This window comes from Trachemys scripta, chromosome 9 (genome assembly GCF_013100865.1).
Source record: "Trachemys scripta elegans isolate TJP31775 chromosome 9, CAS_Tse_1.0, whole genome shotgun sequence".
In the NCBI taxonomy this organism is placed as follows: domain Eukaryota; kingdom Metazoa; phylum Chordata; order Testudines; family Emydidae; genus Trachemys; species Trachemys scripta.
This window is the reverse complement of record NC_048306.1, coordinates 41682783-41703038: the sequence shown is the minus strand read 5'-3', so window position 1 is coordinate 41703038 and position 20256 is coordinate 41682783. Positions and strand designations below refer to the sequence as shown.

Here is a 20256-nt window from a genome sequence, read left to right as displayed (position 1 = left end):
TGCTCCCCACTCGCCCTGCAGCCTCTGCACCCCCCCCCCACAGCCTCTGTGCCCCCTGCTCCCCACTCGCCCTGCAGCCTCTGCCCCCCCCCCCTGCAGCCTCTACACACACACACCCCTCACCCGGCAGAGGGAGAGCTGCAGGCTCCACGTTGACTCAAACACTTCCTCGCTGCTCTGTGGGGGAGGAGGGAGCGGGGGAGGGACTCTGGCTGCTAGAGGCCCTAGTGGCTGCGAGCGGCTTTCAATCAGGCCAGGCGTCCAATCAGCCACACCGCACTCCGCAGGAGGGGAAATCCCGGACATTTCTACTTCATTAGAAATCCCCCCCGGATGGCCATTTAAGGCTGAAAAAGCCGGACATGTCCGGGGAAACCCGGACGGATGGTAACCCTACCCAGGGCTCCCTGTTGGTTCTCGGCTCCCATGCTGGAGTCTTGCGCCCCTGCAAATTTGCCGCCCCAAGCAGCTGCTTGCTTTGCTGGTGCCTAGAGCCGGCCCTGCCCGTGCCTCCCTTGGGAGGCCTGCCCCATCATTTGAGAACCGCTGCTCTAGTCACAAAGGCCCAGCTTGTGCCACCTTAACTCACATGGGACCAGATTTGACCTCAGTTAAACTGGTGTAAATCAAGAGCGACTTCACTGCAGTTGTTCTTGATTGTCCCCAGGGTAACAGGTCAGGATCTGGGCCATAGAGTAGCACCTTATTGCTCAAGTAGTCATATTGGGCCTGATTTTCTGTTTTTACACTGGCATCATGCCAATGATTCCAGTAGAGTTATTCATGATTTACCTCCATGTGAGAAGATAATCAGGGCTACAGATGTCAACGAGTTACCCAGGTGTGAGGTGCTACTCAAGGCAAATAAGGGTGCCGCTCGCTGGCCCCAAGGAAAAGGCTATAGGACCCAGTTCCCCACTATCTTGCCCTTTGTGATGCGCTGTGCAAAGTGAGTGCATTTGTGGGAACATTTTACACTCTCTCCTAGCACAAAGGGCCTGGCATTGGGCATTGGTCTCATGTGGCTGGAAAAATGAAAAGCCACATTTTAAGTATATATAAAGATTAAGGTGCTTTTCTTGGCTAGATGTTAGCCAGAGAGGAAAAGAATTCTCTTTTGGCCAACAAACTTAACGCCACGGTGTTGAAAGTGAGAGACCGGAGACATTAGCACCCTTTGTTGTCTAATTTGTAAATAGTCATGTTGGTCTGTTGTTCGCGCCCAATATTGTAAAGCTTGACCCTTGGGGTCATATGTGTAACTTGTTAACCCTGGAAATGGAAGGGGAAGAAGAAAAGGGAAAGATAAGGAGCAAAATGGTATTTGCAGTGCATTGCCTCACTTGTTTAGCGTGCTGAGCAATAATGTAAGAGAGTTGACAAAGAGCTTAAACCTAAAACAAGATCAAAATGGGAAATTAAAACAGCAAGTGGGCAACTGGAATAGCCCTCTTGCCTACAGTGTGCAAGAAACTAAGGGAAGACTAGGAGATTGTCAGGAGAGATGCAGCCAGCAAGAGGGAGGAAAATTAGGCTAGCAAAGACAGGCTAAATAGCTTAGAAAATGAGTTGCCCAAAACCAGTGCAGAAAAAAATAACAATTGCTGAGTAATTTGCATGTGTGTGTGTGTGTGTGAGAGAGAGAGAGAGAGAATATGCAAAGATGAGCATGTAGGAGAAAAAATGTGTGCGTATGTCTGTCTGTCTCTCTGTTCATCACCCCTCTTAATTGATACCAAGCCGCACTCTCCACACCACATACCCCGCCTCTATACCAGAGTAGCCCAGAGGTGGAATTCAGTAGTCCATTCTCCAGTGAGAGTGTGTCAGTGTCACACCCCTGGGAGCGCATGCTGCTGGGGAGCAGCCCTCAAAGGGTGAAACAATCTCACATAAAGCACAAAGCAATCAATGGAAATAAAACAGCCTGGACTTAGTTCAGTCCTAAGATCCAGAGGGGGCATTTACTGTTACTGTTGGTTTACGTATCTTGTTACAAATACCACAGTGTGGAAAATGAACTGTCTGAATGGTTTTACTGGTCCTGTATGGGTAGGGGAGTGGTTAGAGTTTGGCCATTATGTTATATCGATCCTGTTAAAAAGGAAGTATCTATTTAGCTACCTCTTTACAGTATGCAAAGTGGTTTCTAGAAGGGAGAGAAGTGGGTGGAGTGGAGAAAGACTGATTTGCTACTTGTATTCTATGATACACAATTGCACAGAGATTCTCTGCTTGTGCCAGTATATTTTGGGGCCAGACCAAATCTTGAGACTGGAGATAGGAAGGGAAAGAGAGCAGACAAATAGGGCTGGTTGGAAAATTTTTGTAGAAAGAATTTTCTGTCAGAAAATGCCCATTTCAACAAAACTGAAATGCTTTGTGAAATTGCATCAATTCTGATGAAATTTCATTTAAAAAAACCCAGAAAATAGTTTGAACATGTCCCATTTTGAAATTTTCTGATGAAAAATTTAGATTTTTCATTTTGAAATTACTTTTTATTTGGACATTTACTTTATTTGATGTGTTTTAGAGGGTTGGAATCAAAAAGTGTTTTGAATTCATTGAAATGAAATGTTTGGATTGACTCCAAGTGACTTTTTTTTCATTCTTTCATTTTATGAAAAATTTCAAAATTTTGGCTCTTTGTCCCAAATCAGGATAAAAGGATTTTGAAATCTTGACATTTTTCACAGGATGGGAGAGTCTGTTTCTGGACCAGCTCTATGGACAAAGGAAAAGCGGGAAACAGAAAGAAAGAGACAGATCTCTTTAAACTGAAAGAAAATTGTAATGCTCTCCCTGACTGTAGAGTGTATGCTGGGAAATCCTGTGGTGTGATCTTTATGTACTGCCCAGCGGAAGGTACCTTCATATGGGGAAGATGCAGATTAACAGGCTTGGAATGTATTGGAGGAGAAGCAGCATCTGATGTTGTCTGTATCCAGATGGGCAGCATGACCCTTAGAATGAGAGAGGTTTCATAAGACGGTCCCTGCACTCCTGCTACATATGGCCCTTGCCGTCTCTTCAAGTTTTCTGGTCAGGAATCTCACCTTAATCACTGTCTTTGGGTTGGGGCTTTTTAGGTAGCTCCTGCCTCAGCATGGCTGCTCCCCCACCTGCAGAACTCGAGCAGAGCCTTAACGACCATCTCTCCTCTTCTTTTGAGCCCACGCTGGACCTCAAGGCAGACGAAGCTACATTACTTCCAGGTGAGAACATTTGCCAGTTGGGTCCCACATGCCATGCGGGGTGGGCAAATGGGGTCAAATGCAGGCTCTTTGCAGCATCTCAGGGTCTTGTTGCCACAAGCAGAACAATTAATTCACTTGGCATCACATTGGCAGCCTTGCTTAGCAGCACCTCTGACACGGACCTGGGTTTTATACATCATGCAATTAGCAGGTAGGAATATGATTATTCCTGTTGTGACAGTACTTAAAAGCCTTAACCAGAGTCAGGGCTCTGCTGTGCTAGATGCTGTACAAATCTATAGCTCTTGCCTCCGAGCTCAAAGCCTATTGAGCTGAGGCGGAGAGAGGAAGTAGAACTGTTTCCATTTTATAGGTGAGGAGCTGCAGCACGGAGCGATTAAAGGGCAAGTTTTTAAAGGGATTTAGGTGCCTAAATTCCCAGCCCTAAGTCACAGGGCGTCTGGTGCGCTGGGAATTGAACCCAGCTATTGTAAGTTCTAGTCCAAACTCTTAACCAAGAGATCATCCTTCTGTCCCATGATGGTCTAAGATTCCAGAGGACTCTTACTGGGCTAAGAGTGTCACTTCATCAGGTCCAAATCCCAACATTGTTACTCAGCAAAACTCCCACGGACCTTCTAGTGAGAGCTTTGCTCGAATAAAAGATGACTAAGAGGTGAGTCAGTCAGACTCTGTGGTCTTTTACCTCTATCACCCCACAGGCGGTAACAGCGAGAAAGCCACAAAGCCCTTCTGGCTCCAGCACTCCAATGACAGGAAAACTTTTACCATAAAAGGTTCCTTTCCCACTGCCAACAGCATGGATTCATGTACAATACACTCTGTTAAGCCTTTCACTAGTGCTGGCTGATGCACCCTTTGAGTGATGGTGGATTTTAGCTGTGGTATATGAAGCACTTATGTTGCACTTCAGGGAAGATGTAACTGACCAAAGTTCAGCTCAGGAGTTGTAGTTTTCCAGTCCATGTCTGACGTGTTGTACAGCACTCAAGTGATTAATAGAACATCTTCGAAGTCCCTTGGCTCCAGAGTTTTCCAAACAGCATAAAAAAATTTTTTAGGGAGGCTCTGGACACATCAATAGCTGAGGAGTTGTCTACACAGGGGAGTTAGTAAGAAATAAGCTAGGCTGTGAATTTAAACACACTAACTACTCTGCACTAACTCCCTATGTGGACACTCCTGCTGCTCACTAAAAGCACCCTCTGGTGGTTTAGCTTAATGCACTTCTAAAGTGCATAGTAAGTGTCCACCTGGGGAGGTAATGAAGCGTAGCTAATGCATACTAGCTACTCCGGGCTACTTCCCCATGTAGACAAACCCTGAAAGAACCCTGATCCAGATTCTCAGCTGATGTAAATTGGCATAAAAGCTGTTGACTTCAATGGAGCTACCCTGATTTATACCACTTGATGTCCTACCCTTGTGCCCAGTAGGTTAGGTCAGTTACGTGACCTAGTTTAGTTGCCCACAGATACCATACAGTGACCACACTTATTTCCTGTTCTATGTGTAGGGGAGCTATGAGGTCTCTCACATGGTCATTACATATTAACTAATGCTAAATACTGATCTTGTAATGGCAACCACTGTATTTTAAAATTGATAACTGTAGATGGAGAATAACATCTGGATTCTAAGGGTGAAAGCCTGACTCCATTGAAGTCAATGGAAGAACTTCTATGTACTATATATGGACCAGGATTTCACTCTAAATATCTAATTCTATATCTAATATCTGTATGTATATAATTGTTGTAATATAGCTCTCTCTAGAATATATCTAGATCTCTATCTAGATTCTCTCCCTCTAATCTCCTTCTCTCTATCTATTGAAATATATCTATATCTATTCGTAGATATTTAAAATATATCAATACCCCTTTATATGTTTAAATTTAATCATACTATTCCTGATTTAAAATGGCAAATCTGAAACCAAGTTTAGATTTTTGTAAAAACCAAGCATTTAAAAACTATAAGAACAACCCAAATACTTGTATTTTAGCTCATTCCAATGTAAGAAGTTTATCTTTTTAAAAAACAAACATTGCTGTCTACTGTTTACACTCTCCATTTTGCAGCATTATGCTAGTACAGCACTTGAAAGTGAAATTGACTTGAAACTGGCTATAATAAAACATGAAACTGACCAGTCTTATTTTCAGTATTCAGACTGAGAGAGAAGAGGGAGGGGGAAAGAGGCAGGCAGCAAAACTGGATAAAGGTAAATGAGTTAAAAAAAATCTTTTTAAGTAATCTAAGGCATTATTTGTAACAGAGAGAAGGATTTTTTAGAAAAATGTGTGATTTTTAACCTGTCAGTTAAAATAGACAGTATTTATATAGAACCTACACCAAACCAACACCAACCAAATAATAAATACTTATTTCTATTAAGTAGTTCCATGCCTGGCAGCCTCCAGTATAATTTTCTCTATTAGAAGCTGAATCTTTTCTTTATGATTGTGGTTCAGGCCCTATTCAGTTTCCTCTGAGTGTGATGACGTGTGATCTTCTCTTTTCACACTTATGAACACATCTAATACCATCTGGACAGAAACAACAATCCCACTTAAACCTGTGGTCCTCTTTCCAGAATTCCTGTGTCCATCACTGCTCAGGGTGAGGCGATTCCCCCGTCCTGATGACTCGCTACCACTATAGAATTTTTGGTGTATTGTTTTGTTTCATGGAAGGATTCTGGGCCTGTTATAATGGGGATGTGAGGGAGAAACAGAGACACGACCCAAATATAATTGGCAGAGGTGAGATATGAACTCACAAGAGACATATGGAAAAACTGGAGACAGAGGGGTCTAGCTTATGTCTCACCTGTTTCTTTTGGGGAGTGAGCAATAAAATGGAGTTAAATGAAGAATTCTCTATTCCCTACAGTTGTGGATTCATGTACACACACCTACATTGCATCGTAGACAATTTCTGGCTGCTAACTCACACATCCTATTTGTTAGGCAATATCTGACTATGCATGCATATGCACACACAATGGGTTAGGCCATCTCAGCCGGTACCTGCACACACACAAAATGGTTTAGGTAACTTCTGTCTATACCCACACGCGCGCACACTCTCAGTGCATTAATCTCTCTTTTTCTCTCTCTCTCTCTTTCACTCTTATATATATTCAGATTTATAGACCCACCAGAAAAGAACGCTTATTACACTGTAGGTGTCTTTGACATAACTTAGAAAATACAGCTAAATGAATACCCATACATAACTAATCTGTTGTATACACACTGTATATTTATGTATGTCATTGATACACACAATACATTGGATGTTGCCACTGCAGGCTCTCCACATGCACAACGAATTGGCTGCGCTCAGGTATATCAAGAAATAAATTTGCCAGGATGCACGTCATTGGCAACGACCCGAGCAGACTAAGATGAAATGGTGCATGTAGACATGGTTAGGTTTCTTCTCTCTGATTGGATGGCAATCCTCTTAGAAAGGAAAATAGAAAATGATAAAAAATCCTCTTGGTCATACACCAACAACCTTTACCTCCTGAAGAATTAACAGCTGTTCACCTATGTTTTGTGTGAACAAAATCTATTTGTTGGAAGCTTCAGAAAGGGGGATGAACATGGAGCCCATGCAAACCTGCTAGAAATCTGAATGAATATTTGTGCACAGTGTTTAGCAGGATTCACCCAGCTCTTCTCAGCTCCTTTGAGGGGAAACAGAAATCCAGTTGGTAAGAATTTGTCCCCAGTGCTTGTAACCCTAGAAGGCATGATGTCCTTACACCGTATTGCATCCAGCACTCAAGAGAGACTGTGAATCCCCCTTTTCCAAAATTCCAAACCATTTCCTGATTAGTGAGACTACCATGGGGATTGGGCTGTCCTCTCTCTCTCTCTCTCTCTCTCTCTCTCTCTCACACACACACACACACACAACTCTAGATGCGCTGGGCCAAATTCTGCCTGAATGGCAGGATGAGGGGATTATTGATGAGGAGAAAGGCAAAGAGACCTACAATAATCACCCCTTAAAATCTGCCAGTGGCTTCAGCTAGCTAAACAGCATTTCCTCAGTATTTGCATCATTCCTTACCCATTCCCAGAGCGAGATTAGGAAATAGTGCAAATATTGATGTAACCTTTATCTAAGGAAGAACTGGCAATGCTTTAAGGACAACAACAGCTGTGAAGTTATTGACATTATTAGAGTGCAATATATGCATTTCGAAGGCATCCATCCCATCCATGAGCTAGGTGCCATTACATCCATGTATAAGTGTGCCAGAGGCCCTTCAGAGAGTTAACCACTTCTCATCATCTCCCCTGAACTTCTGAGTTGTCAGATACAGATGGTTTCCTCCAGGGATACATTTTTCCACAACCTAGAGAAACCCACACACAAAGGGGTGAGTCTCATTCAGCACCAATGACTTGACCGCTGTTGTGTCCAACTTGTATCTAAGCAGTACTATGCTGGATCTATCGTACACTGTAGATTCTGACCCAGGGAAGATACTAAGAGGTTATAGAAGTGGATTGACTTTGAAATTGTCATGTGGTAGGACACATTTTCCTGGAAAATATTTGTCATGTGCTACCCTGCCACCTTGTTGTGCCTGATGTCTCATAAGGGAGCTGAGTAAAGATTTCTGCCTCAGAGACATCTATGGTCTGTCACTGTAGTCATGTCATTTGCACGCCAGTGTCATAGACAGAGACACATACACGCTGTGGGCCAGATCCTCAGCTGGTGTAAATCAGCACAGCTCCACTGACATCTATGGAGTTACACTGATTTATGCCAGCTGAGGATAGGGCCCTGTGATGTGAGTGGATACATAAGGGCTGTGTTCAAGTCCTGAAAAAAGAAATGCTGGGACACACTCCTGGTACTTGCGGGACTATCCACCAGAAGTGCTAGAGCACTGTTACGGCGCCCCAAAAACTGTGCTGGATCAGCATTCTGGAATGTCCTGGCACACCTCAAACCTGGCATTTGTGATGATTTTGACCCATGTCTTCAATGAAGCTGAACAACTAGAGCAATGACCAAACTTCTCCTTCAACACCCCGGCCATGTCATCCCACCCTAGTCATTTGACTCCGACACTGTGACCTGGTTGTTAAAGTTCTTGATTAGGCAAACTACTGGGGACTCCTGCTGCCATTTTGTTGGAAATTTACCTCCACTAGGCTGGGCATGTTGTTTGATGCACCCTGAAAGTCCCTCCAAAGGAAAGCTTCTTTAGCTGATTGTGTGCACACCATTTCTACTCCCTGAAAATGGCTGCTCGGGCTCCTATCAACCCTGGGGAATCCCAGCCTCTTGGGAAATCAAAGCACCTGGAGAACAGCGATTATTAAAACTGGTCGCCCTTGAGGGAACCTCAAAGTGGGTTGGCTGCTTGTTCTGGGTCTGCCTGCACTGGTTCCCCTTTCCATCTCCTTGATGTTATGATAACAAGGGAAGCTGCTGATGCTGCTAATCACTAATTACTGGAATTATCGTGCCGGGTATAATCTGCCATCCACCAGTAGGAACTGTCTCAGATAGGTGAAGACTTCTGAACTGCATAGAATGGTATTGAACAAGGAGAGTGTTCTTGAATGGGGAAATGATAAATACAAGCGAACAGAATAGGGACCGTCCTTCCTGAGCAGAGATGGTTTGTATATGTGAGTGATTACACAGAAGCAGGATTTGAGTGGCAGTGATGGGCTGTGTTACTATGGTGAAGAAGGAGCATAAGACCTTTCTCCTCCCAACAAACACATGCATTAATCTCTTCCCTAGCTTAGATAGTTGCCAATGATTGACTCTACTTGCCCCGCTAAACATCAGAGACACTACAAGTGCAGCACCGGTGTCTCCCATCCACACCTGAAGCCCTGGAGAGAAGATAAAAGGAGGAGGAAGTTAGGGATTAAAAAGTACCTGGGGATGAACTTGAACTGCACTTACCCTGGTGCTGAACATCAGCAACAGTGTTCCATGGAACCTCGTGAATTATGAGTTCTGATTTATAGTGATCACTGAACCTGCCGAGAGTTTGACTGCAGCCATACATATTTCATGGAACCAAGCAGTTTCTGTAAATGAATAAAGCTCAGGGGAGAACATAATCCTAACTATCTCGAATGGCAATTTGGGTCATATATTATTCTCTTGCTTAAGAAAGATCCTGTGAGGGATTTGGGGGGAGGGGGACGGGGGGAATCACAGGCACAAATTCCAGCTAACTCTTGTTTTTATTCTCCTGGAAGTTCTCAAGAGAATTTCACTACCTCTAATCACATACCCTTGTTCTGGAAGCCTGCAAGCTAAGCAGGGTTTGGCTAAGTGAATCTTTGAAGAACACTAACCAGTGCGTGGTACAAGGTGTGGTGTGTGAATCCATTTCTGTCTTTACCGATTGGCTGAACACCTCACAATCTCTTTACCCTCATGACATCTCTGGGCGGTAAGGAAGTACCACTATCCGCATTTTACACCTGGAGAACCGAGGCACAGAGAGATCCAGTGACTTTATTAGAAGTTTGTGGCAGGGGAGGAGCCCGAAGCCTAATCCCCAGAGTCCCATGATGTATTCTAACCACTGGCCCATCCTTCCTCTCTTGGTAGATCTTTGTAGGTTTCTGTCTCAGTTGGTGGCATTCTTCACTGAGCCACTAACACGGTGTTGAGTGGCAATGGGTGTCTGGAGAGGTCTTTCAGATGACATTTACAACAAATGTCATAACCACTTGGAACTCAGTAGAAGTAGAGGTGTTAGATTTGATGGCCTGGACAAATCATAGATTGGGTGCTTATGGTGTTCCTACCTATGCTTCCTTTGTAGATTCATCAGGAAAAGGGTCTTTTCTGTTTCCTCCTCAAACACCTCTTCGGTGCTGCTGCTCACTTTTACAGAGTTGTTGTGGCTAAACACTAGTTGCTGAAGTTATCATTGGCTTGACTCTACCAATCTCCGCAGCACTGAGCCCCATGCATAGTTGATATACCAGGTCTCACAATGTTGTGTAATCCTTTGGGCCATTGTTGAGATCTGACCTATGGAGTATGGGTCGTTTGCATATGCAGTTATGACAGTTGCATGCATGATCACATGTGAGAAGTGCAGGGATTTTTTTATAGATATACCTTAATAATCCTAAATATGTAGGGACAGATCCAGTTCCCACTAAAGTCAATTGGGAGTCCCTTTGGCTGATTTTCATATGTGCCAGATTGGGCTCCGACAGAACATTGCAAGTATAAGGACCGCCATCTTGCGCAAAGCTAGGGATGGCACTGCGGACCTCTAGAGCTAAGAGCGTGAGTGTCCATAGCTTGGTCCAGGCTCTGTAACAGAATCACACCCTCTTTGGATCAAACAAACAGACCATGGGTTATTTATTGAAGAAGCTTGTCCCAAGCATCTGAGGCCTGCAGGAATTTGAACCCAGACAAGCCGCCACTGGCTGTAACCCAAGAACCTACAGGCCTCAAGCCTGTGTGACAATTAGCTTAGCATAACTAAGACTGAGCTTGACATGAATAGTTTGTAATAAGGAACTAACTGATAAAAAGACCCTAAGTCACAACCTTAGTATGATAGTAACAAAAAGTATTACAAGTTGGGAAAAGGTGACATATGGAACCACGAGAATATACTTTTGGAAATGTAGGGCAAATTTAAAGGATGTTGAGCTTATTCAAAACTTACATGTACTAGTCTCATGTTTCATACTAGATATACCATAGCAACTAATTGACATAAATGCTAATGAGTATGTCATAAATGACCAAGTGACCTATTGAAGCAAGGGACCCCAATGTTACTGAGGGGTGGAATTATGTTTCAGGAAAGGAGGTTGAACCCATCATTAAATATGTATAAGGCCTGGTGGGTGTCAGCCTAACCCCGTGTGAAAGGTGGTACCCAGCCTGTGGGCAGTGGGACCCATTGGAACACATTGGCCTGATGATCACATTGGGATCACTGCATCTACTTCAGGGTTCCCACAAGGGATGATGTGAGTAACACAGCGCAAGTATTGGACATGCTGAATTGGCGGTCTCCTTTGCTGTATTACGGTGTTTGCAATTCTATTTTGCTAATCATAGAATCATAGAATAAAATTAGGGTTGGAAGAGACCTCAGGAGGTCATCTAGGCCAATCTCCTGCTCAAAGCAGGACCAACACCAACTAAACCATCCCAGCCAGGGCTTTGTCAATCCAGGCCTTAAAAACTTCTAAGGATGGAGATTCCACCATATCCCTAGGTAACCCATTCCAGTGCTTCACCACCCTCCTAGTGAAATTGTGTTTCCTAATATCCAATCTAGACCTCCCCCACTGCAACTTGAGACCATTGCTTCTTGTTCTGTCATTTGCCACCATTGAGAACAGCTGAGCTCCATCCTCTTTGGAACCCCCCTTCAGGTAGTTGAAGACTGCTATCAAATCCCCCCTCACTCTTTTCTTCTGCAGACTAAATAACCCCAGTTCCCTCAGCCTCTCCTCGTAAGTCATGTGCTCCAGCCCCCTAATCATTTTTGTTGCCCTCCGCTGGACTCTCTCTAATTTGTCCACAACCCTTCTGTAGTGGGGGAACCAAAACTGGACACAATACTCCAGGTGTGGCCTCACCAGTGCCGAATAGAGGGGAATAATCACTTCCCTCGATCTGCTGGCAATGCTCCTACTAATACAGTTGATAACATTACTATTAGAGACCACACAGAGGACTGCTTCTTGTGTGCTCCTCAAGGGCCTCATGCTAATGACAATCTCACCACTGCAGCCGATTTGGAGGCAGAATCCTCTCAGATTAATGCATGATAGATGAGGTTAAATCTTTCTTTATAATTGGGGCTGCAGCAGGGATTTCTAGAGCTGAAAGGCTGAACTCTCTACAGGTTGAATTACAGAGACATGCCCATAGCTGGGACACCTATGCCGGACTGATATCCTCTATGGATCAGTGTGACCGGGGTCCCAGTGGGGGCCAGCTGTGGTCACTCAATTAGGGTGAACTGCAAAGAACAGGGAAGACAAACCCCAAAAAGCTGGTGGATATTCCAATACTTAGATTTACCAAACCAGCATAAAACAGCTTCTTTATTACCTTACTGGTTACTCAGAAATCCAAACAACACAGTTCCCTTAATGTGATCCAGCCTCAGGCCTCCATCCAGATACCCACGTCAAATATGATGAAAATTTCTGTAAACCTTATTTCATCATATAAAAGAAAAGGTTCTATCAATCCCAAAGGATTGGACACATCACCTCCCAGGTTATTGAATATTCCAGATCTTACCCAAATACATGCTACAGCCATTCTTATTAACTAAATTAAACTTTATTAAAAAACAAAAGAGAGAGTATGGTTAAAAGATCAATATACATACAGACATGAGTTCAATTCATTGAGGTGCAGATTCATAGCAGAGATGGTGAGCTTTGTAGTTGCAAAGAGTTCCTTTAGAAATAGTTCATAGGTTATAGTTCAATGTCTAAATATCACATTCAGGGTGTACCAGCATAACTGGGACCTCTTGCGACTCAAACTTCCCCTGATGACGCCTAAGCAGATCTGAGATGACAAAATCAGGACCCAAGGATCTTTTATACAATTTCATGTCTTTTGATAAGTTGGAGTTCAACAGGTAATTAGCATGACTTTGAAGGAGGTCCCTCACCGGTACTTAGCTGTAGAATTAACATAAGGCCATTTGCTTGTTCCTCCACCATTCACAGATTATTTGCTATACATTTCAAAGAGAGATGAATACTGAGATATCCCGCATTTACAATTCATTTAAATGCTAGGATGTTCTTTTGACCTCTGAATTATCAGAATACAGCATAGACAGGGGCTGTTGATTACATTGTCCACCCTACTCATACATATGTAAATGCACAAAACACAAACATTATCTCCCCACATGTCTTTTGAGAGTTACTTATTTTGCAGGATGTTTAACCCTTTCCGGCTATGCATCACAATCGGGCACAGAGGGACTGTATAACACACTGAGCAGGGGATTACACAAGCATTATGAACAGACTCAATCAATGGCACCGTCGTTCTTTACAGAGCATGGCGTATACACCAATGAGTTCATTGATGGCTGCTGAGTCGGATGTGTGAGTGACAATCCCATCCACAGTAGGGCACACCCATGCACTAGCAATGCTATTAATCCAAGCAGCAGATTCTTTCCTCCTCTAATGCCAGTCATCGCAAAGCTTGATCCAGTCTACCTCACTCCATCTACAAGCTGGCTCTGCCAGCCACAGTGGCATTCCGCACTCCTTTAATCATCCAGAGATTCCAAAGGATACTAAGTCCTCTTTACAAGCATCCTGAATTCTGCGCAGTGGTCTGCCTTTCGTTCTAGGCCTTTGCAAGCTTCAGAGTACAGCACAGTCTTTGGGATCCTGTAATCCAGCATTCACGTGACCTGTCCAAGCCGCCTGAGTCTTTTCTTACTAACGTTTACCCATGAATGACATGCCAGCATGATTTAACACATCCGTATTTGTCACCCTGTCTTGCCATCTTATTCGAAGAACTTTATGCAAACATCTGATATGAAAGATCTTTAGTCTTTTGGTACATTTGGCATAAATCATCCACGTTTCTCAGCCATATAGAAGAGTGGGCAAAACACATGTCTCATAAAGACGGCTTTTAACTTTAATTGACAATTTGTTATTCTTCCAGGCTCTGTCTTGCAATTCAGCTAGTGAGCTCAGTATCAAGATCTCTATTGCTGGTAACATTAGAGTCAACATAGCAAAACTGCTCAACAACATCCATCTAAGGTGCTGTCTGGAGCAGGTTCTGAACAGCCTTGGTGCATTAACAGACTATGCAAAGACTAAACCAGGATCAGAGAGGCCTCATTAGCAAGGATGTTTCCATCTAATTCTTCCCCCACTATAATTCCTCCCCTTCCCCATCCCAGGTATTTTGAAGGCGCTCAGACCTAGCCATGGAAGCAACCATTGAGCCACGTGTCCTCCCTCCGCTTCTAGAACTCAAAGTCCTGAGGGGTGAGTCCAGTGGGGAGGCCAGCAGCCCAGGTCCCAGATAGCTAATTAAAATGCGCCTGCTCTCCCCCTCAGCTTCTCTTTGATTTTCATTTCACCTGACGCTGCACAGCCCCAGCCTCTCGCTTTGCCATTCCCAAGCACTGAGTCCACGTTGCATCCCCCTGACAGCAAAGGACAAGCTGAGTGGCAGAGGGAAGTCAGAACTATAATTTAAACTCAGCAAGGTTAGTTCTTTCAAGGGCTCAGGCTTCTCTCTCCACCCCCACCCGCCACTTTGGTGCAGCAGCTGCAGGAATTGATCATGAAAAGCTGCATTAGGAAAAAGGGGACTCAGAGCAGTCCGGGAGTTCCTGACTTTCAGCTCTGGAGGCCTATTCGGAGCCTGTCTTGGGTCACAGGTGAAACGAGTTTTGTCTGAAGCTGGTCTCTGTTTGTGTACATCACAAACACCCACATGGTGTAGCATCTCATCTCAAGATTAGCAGCCTATGCTCCTCAGGGTATGTCTACACTTCATGCAAAATTGGGGTTCTGACACAGGTTTGAGCCCAAGCCCTCCTGATCACAGTCTGACTCAGGTCAGCAAGCACTCAGGACCCTGCTAGAGGGGTGGGTTAGAGCCCAAGTCCTGCTGGGACTCGGGTCCAAGCCCTGTCGTTTTGGAGTGTGGATGGAGTTCAAGCCACAGTCCTGAGTCAGAAGGTTTGGGTAGCGTAGCATGGACGCATTAGTACAGCTGTGAGACCTGGGTCCAGCAATTGAAAGCCTGGATTTACCATGCAGCATGGATTCTCAAGCATAGGGTTGGAAACACCAAGTTCACAAACCCAGGTCCCACAAACTTGGGTTTACAATGCAGTGTAAGACATTCCATGTGAGGGTAGGGTCTACACTGTGATAAAAATCATGCTGCACTGAGTCTCAGAGCCCGGGTCAGCTGACTTGGGCTCGAGCTGCGGGGCTATAAAATTGCAGTATGGAGGTCTGGAGCCCGGTCTCTGATCCTCTCCCCTTGCGGGGTCTCAAAGCCCAGCTCCAGCCCTAATCCAAACATGTACACTGCAATTTTATAGCCCCATGAGCCTGAGTCAGCTGACCCGGGCCAGCCACAGTCATGCTGCAGGTCTTTCATTTGCAATGTAGACCCAACCTGAGGGACCCAGGGACTGGACTAGCAAGGGCTGTTGCAGGTCAGGACTCACTGACATTGGCAGAACTGTTGGGGAGGAACCAAGTACTGGAATAGCAAGGGGACTGTAAGTCAGGAGGGAGGCGCATTGACAGAGCTGTGTGAGTGCCTGGGATCGGAACAGCACTGGGTCCTGCAAGTCAGGAGTGAGGTGCATTGGCACAGCTGCAAACTTGAGTAGTAATTGCTAGCTGTAAACTGGTTCAAAACTACAGGCTCTCTGTTGTTTGATTAACCTGGTGCAGGCACTCTGGTGGCACAGATGGGTTGCCATGGCAGTTAATCCAGCTGCAGTGTTGACTACATTGCAGATTTAAGAAACAGCCTTCGCTGGCGCAGCCAGCCTTAGTGAGCAGGGAGCTGCTCAGAGGCTGTGGGACAGAGATGCACATTTACATAAAGTCTTGCTCGTCTCTGATAGTGTATCAGAGACCAAAGCCATGCAGAAGCAGTAGCACAGGTTGAATTTCCCATATGCAGTCTGGACAAGTGCAGGAGTTGAGATTCGTGTGACACAATCATTCTGCATCAGCCCCATTTGTCACCTGGAATAAACATTTGGGCTGTGACCAGAGTAGCCTCTCAGATTACATTAACAACCTTGAGTTCACTGGCAATCAGCTCACATGAGGTAAAACCCCTCTGTCGATGTAGCCTGAGTGATCCTGGTGGAAAGCTTTGCCAGTGACACGCGGTGGTGGTAACCATCGCAAGGTCAACGCATAGCATCGTCCATCACAGCACACGTATTGCTGCTCTCACTCTCCATTCAGGCTCCCTCCTGACTGTGGGCACGGGAGTCCCTCTAGCCATGAGCCTGTGACTAGAGCCCTGGCCTGGGCCGCCTTCAGAGAATGGTTTTGGTTGAGATGAAGGAGAGGACACCCTTGGAGAGCATGGTTGAGATGGAGATCCCTGGCCTGGTCTCCTTTGGCTGAGATGAAGGAGAAGACACCTTGCCCCCCGATTTGTGGAAAGTTTTGCTCTCTCTGAGCTAAAGGAGGGAAAGGGGGCAGCAATGTAAACAAACCATGCTTGGAGGCTGGCAGAGTCCCTGAGCCTCCAACAGCGTAAAGGTCCCCAGGCTGGTTATGAAGGTGGAACCTGAATTAGCTGCTTCTTCCCCATCCCACAAAAACTCCTGGGTCTCTTTATGGTCGTTTTTTCGGGAGCTGCATTATTGCTCCTGCTAACACAGTGCTGCGTTCAGTGTCCTCTTTGCTTTTCTGACATCTCTGAAGGCCTTGCTCTGGCATAACCAACCCTGAGACATGTGCCTGTCATGACACGGCATCACCACATGGTGGCAGCCCCCTTAGCATTTCCGGACACTGCCAATGCCCTCTAAACACGGGAGAGTCAAACCAGTTTCCTCATCCCTTGGCAATGAGCAGAGGTCACTGCCCACCAGGGCTGGGTCTCCACTCGGGGGCAATTAAAGCAGGATGCTTCATTTTAGGCAGCCCTTGACTTGGAGAGGATCCAGATGCATCAGGGAGTCAGAATCTGCAGGAAAGCCTAGGGCTGATTTCAGCCAGCTGGGGTGGAATGGAGTTGGCTCAGCTACCTTGCTTGGGAGGAAGATCGTGGACTCTGGAGTGGAGGAAAGACAGAGATCCACCTGGGGGACCTACCTCGGCCTGCCATGGGGCTGGCTTCGCTACACTCTACTCATTGCTGTGCATTGCTCAGCTTCATTCCTAGGTGCTGGGACCCTGCAGAGAGAGCAGCGAGGCCATTGCTGGCCTCCTCCCAATAGGAACATTCCCCCGCCTTCCTCTTCTATTCCAAAATGTTTGCGGAGTGCACTGACAGCCCGAGGACATGTCAGAGACTTTGTGTTCCTTCCTGGATCTTGGATGCTGTGAAAGACCTGGAGCTGGAAGCATCAGACAAAGGAGTGCACTGAATATTCTAACGATGCCAGGGAGGCCCGGGGCTCCCAGCCCATGTTAAATTAATCTTGGGAGTAAATGCTGACTGACGAGATCCAAGGGCTGTGACAGACCCAGACCAGTGGGGTACAGGAGTCTGGTAGAGGGCAAATATACTGGTCACTGGATGAGTAGTTTTCTGTTCCCTGAGTGACCAGAGCAGGGGCTGCACTAGAGTAATCAGGAACCTGTTAGAACCAGTTAAGGCAGGCAGGCTAATTAGGACACCTGGAGCCAATTAAGAAGAAGCTTCTAGAATCTATTAAGGCAGGCTAATCAGGGCACCTGGGTTTTAAAAAAGAGCTCACTTCAGTTTGTGGTGGGAATGTGAGGAGCTGGGAGCAAGAGGTGCAAGGAGCTGAGAGGGTGAGGGTGAGCTGCTGGAGGACTGAGGAGCACAAGTGTTATCAGACACCAGGAGGAAGGTTCTGTGGTGAGAATAAGGAAGGTGTTTGGAGGAGGCCATGGGGAAGTAGCCCAGGGAGTTGTAGCTGTCATGCAGCTTTACAGGAAGCACTATAGACAGCTGCAGTCCACAGGGCCCTGGGCTAGAACCTGAAGTAGAGGGTGGGCCTGGGTTCCCCCCAAACCTCCCAATTGACCGGGACTGTGGGTTCTCCCAGAAGGGAAGCTCTCTGGGCTGTTCTCCAACCCACATGGTGAATCTCTGAGGCAAGAAAATCCGCCAATAAGCGCAGGACCCACCAAGATAGAGGAGGAACTTTGTCACAGGGCATACTCATGCATGGCTCCCGCTTCAAATTCTGAACATAACAGAAGCAGGGAGCACATTAATAGCACCCAGCAGGATTCTGATAAACAGAATGGCACAGAAGAACTACTTGGTAAATGTCACTTCCGCGCTCTACTTTACTCACTGAAATGGACAGACGAGCAAGGCAAGAAACAAAGGCTTAAGAAAAATGAGGGATGAAAAATTCAGGCCAAACACCTGGGATTTTTTCCTGATGGAGCAGCTGGCCCAGGAGGTGTGTCTAGGGAGCATGTTAGCTAGTGATATTTATTGTTTGTACTGCAATAATGGCTTGAGCTCCCAGCTGAGATCAAGGCCCCGTGGTGCCGGGTGCTGCACAAACACATAATAAGAGATGACCTCTGCCCCAAAGAACTTACAGCCTACATAGCCAACACAGACACAGAGCGAGGACGTGACTTGCTCAAGGTCACCCAGCAGGTCAGGGGCCCAGATAGGTCGTGGAAGGAATAAGAGCTGAGATGGAACCTGTCCCAAAATCAGGACAGGGGGTTGATCTCAGGATCAAGGCTAAGCTCTGTGTTCCAGGACTCACTGAAATGCAGAAGGGATCTGAACTCTCATCCTTCACTGCAAGCACCAAGCTCTAACTGATGGGGTTAAGGAGTTGATTATCCCACAATTGCCCACTTCTGGGTTTTTAGCACCTTTCATGGAAGCATCTGGCCACTGATGGAGACAGAATACTGGGCTGGATGGGCCACGGGTTCAACATGTCTGGTAATTCCTATGTTCTGTGATAGAAAGAGTCTGTAAAGCACAGAGACACCACCCTTGATGGCTCAAATGATCTCCCCTGGTCTGCATAGCTAGGAGTCCATTTCCTTTAGAATCAGTTCTGGATAGAACAGCCTCTGTGCCCCATGGCCTTACTGGATGTTAGAGGAAACACACGTGGACCGTGTTTGCAGGGGAGGCGGGCATGCGGACAGCAGTGACTGGGGACAGCAAAGATCTGCTGAGAGCTGCACTGCTAGCAGAGTGCATATAATTACAGCCATTAGCATAAGGGCCCTGCTGGATGGTCTAAGCGAGGACATGCCCTCAGTAAAGGAATAAAAACAGGCTAAGCTGATATCTATGTGCTATTACTGAGCTAAGGCATTTCCAAGGGCCAGTGATTAGCATCTGCCTGCTTCTAAATGCAAAGCCACTCAGACACCCAGAGATGGCGTCATTCCCCTCACGCTGAGGACGTCCTTACGCGCAGCCTGTGCTGTGCAAGCCGAGAGGCAGCTCCTCTGTGGAGCATAAATCACCCAGGTCAGTGGAGTGATGGTGATTTACACCAGCTGAGGATCCAGAGTCGGCTCTAGGTTTTTTGCCGCCCCAAGCAAAAAAAATTTTGGCTGCCCCCGTCCCAGCCCTTGGCTCCTCGCCGCACCCCCCTGCTGCCCCAGCCTTGGGCTCCCCCCCACCTTCACCCCCCTGCCGCCCCAGCCCTGGGCTCTCCCCCCCCACACACACACCCTGCCACCCCAGGTCTGGGCTCCCCTTCCCTGCACCCTCCTTCCACCGCAGCCCTGGGTCACTGGTAACTTGCTCCCAGGGCGGGTCATTCAGCAGGAATTTTAGATGTGCACAGAACACAGACAAGATTGGTTCCCATATGGTTACAGAACTGCAGTAAAGTGGAACAATTTTCAGCCTGTGTGATTGGAGGATATCTGGATGCATATTATAAGACTGTCCTACATAAATGAGGAAAAGTTGAGGTGCCTTTATTATTCTTTTGTTCCATTTCTTTCTATGGGGAATTTGCCAATGCAATATCACTGTCTTCCTTTTAAACAAACAAACAAACAAACAAACAAAAGGCAATGGCTGTTGAAAATAGCAATTCCAGTCCTAATAACCACTGGGAAGCATTTCGTGCTCAATTTTATCCTACTTTTTCTACAGCAAGTTACAGTGGATTTGGGAGAAATGAAGTAACAGCTGCCCAAACTGAGCTTGAGCACTCCTGAATTTTGAGGTGTTCAAATCTGGAAGGCAGGTGCTGGGGGGAGGGGGAGTTGTGGCTCCGCAGGGGAGCATGGCAGCATGTATGCACCAGCGTGTCTGGCGCTGCGCGAAGCCAGACAAACTGGTA

The 20256-nt window shown here is 46.1% G+C and overlaps 1 protein-coding gene across 1 annotated transcript in view; it reads left to right on the top strand.

Moving 5' to 3' along the window:
* The window catches only part of LOC117882552, a 67758-nt gene that overhangs the window by 38959 nt on the left and 8543 nt on the right, over positions 1–20256 (top strand). Inside the window, exons 3-4 of the mRNA XM_034780950.1 lie at positions 3093–3218; positions 5390–5448. Coding sequence (XP_034636841.1) covers positions 3110–3218; positions 5390–5448 — 168 coding nt within the window. The 5' untranslated portion in view covers positions 3093–3109. The remainder of the gene's footprint in view (positions 1–3092; positions 3219–5389; positions 5449–20256) is intronic.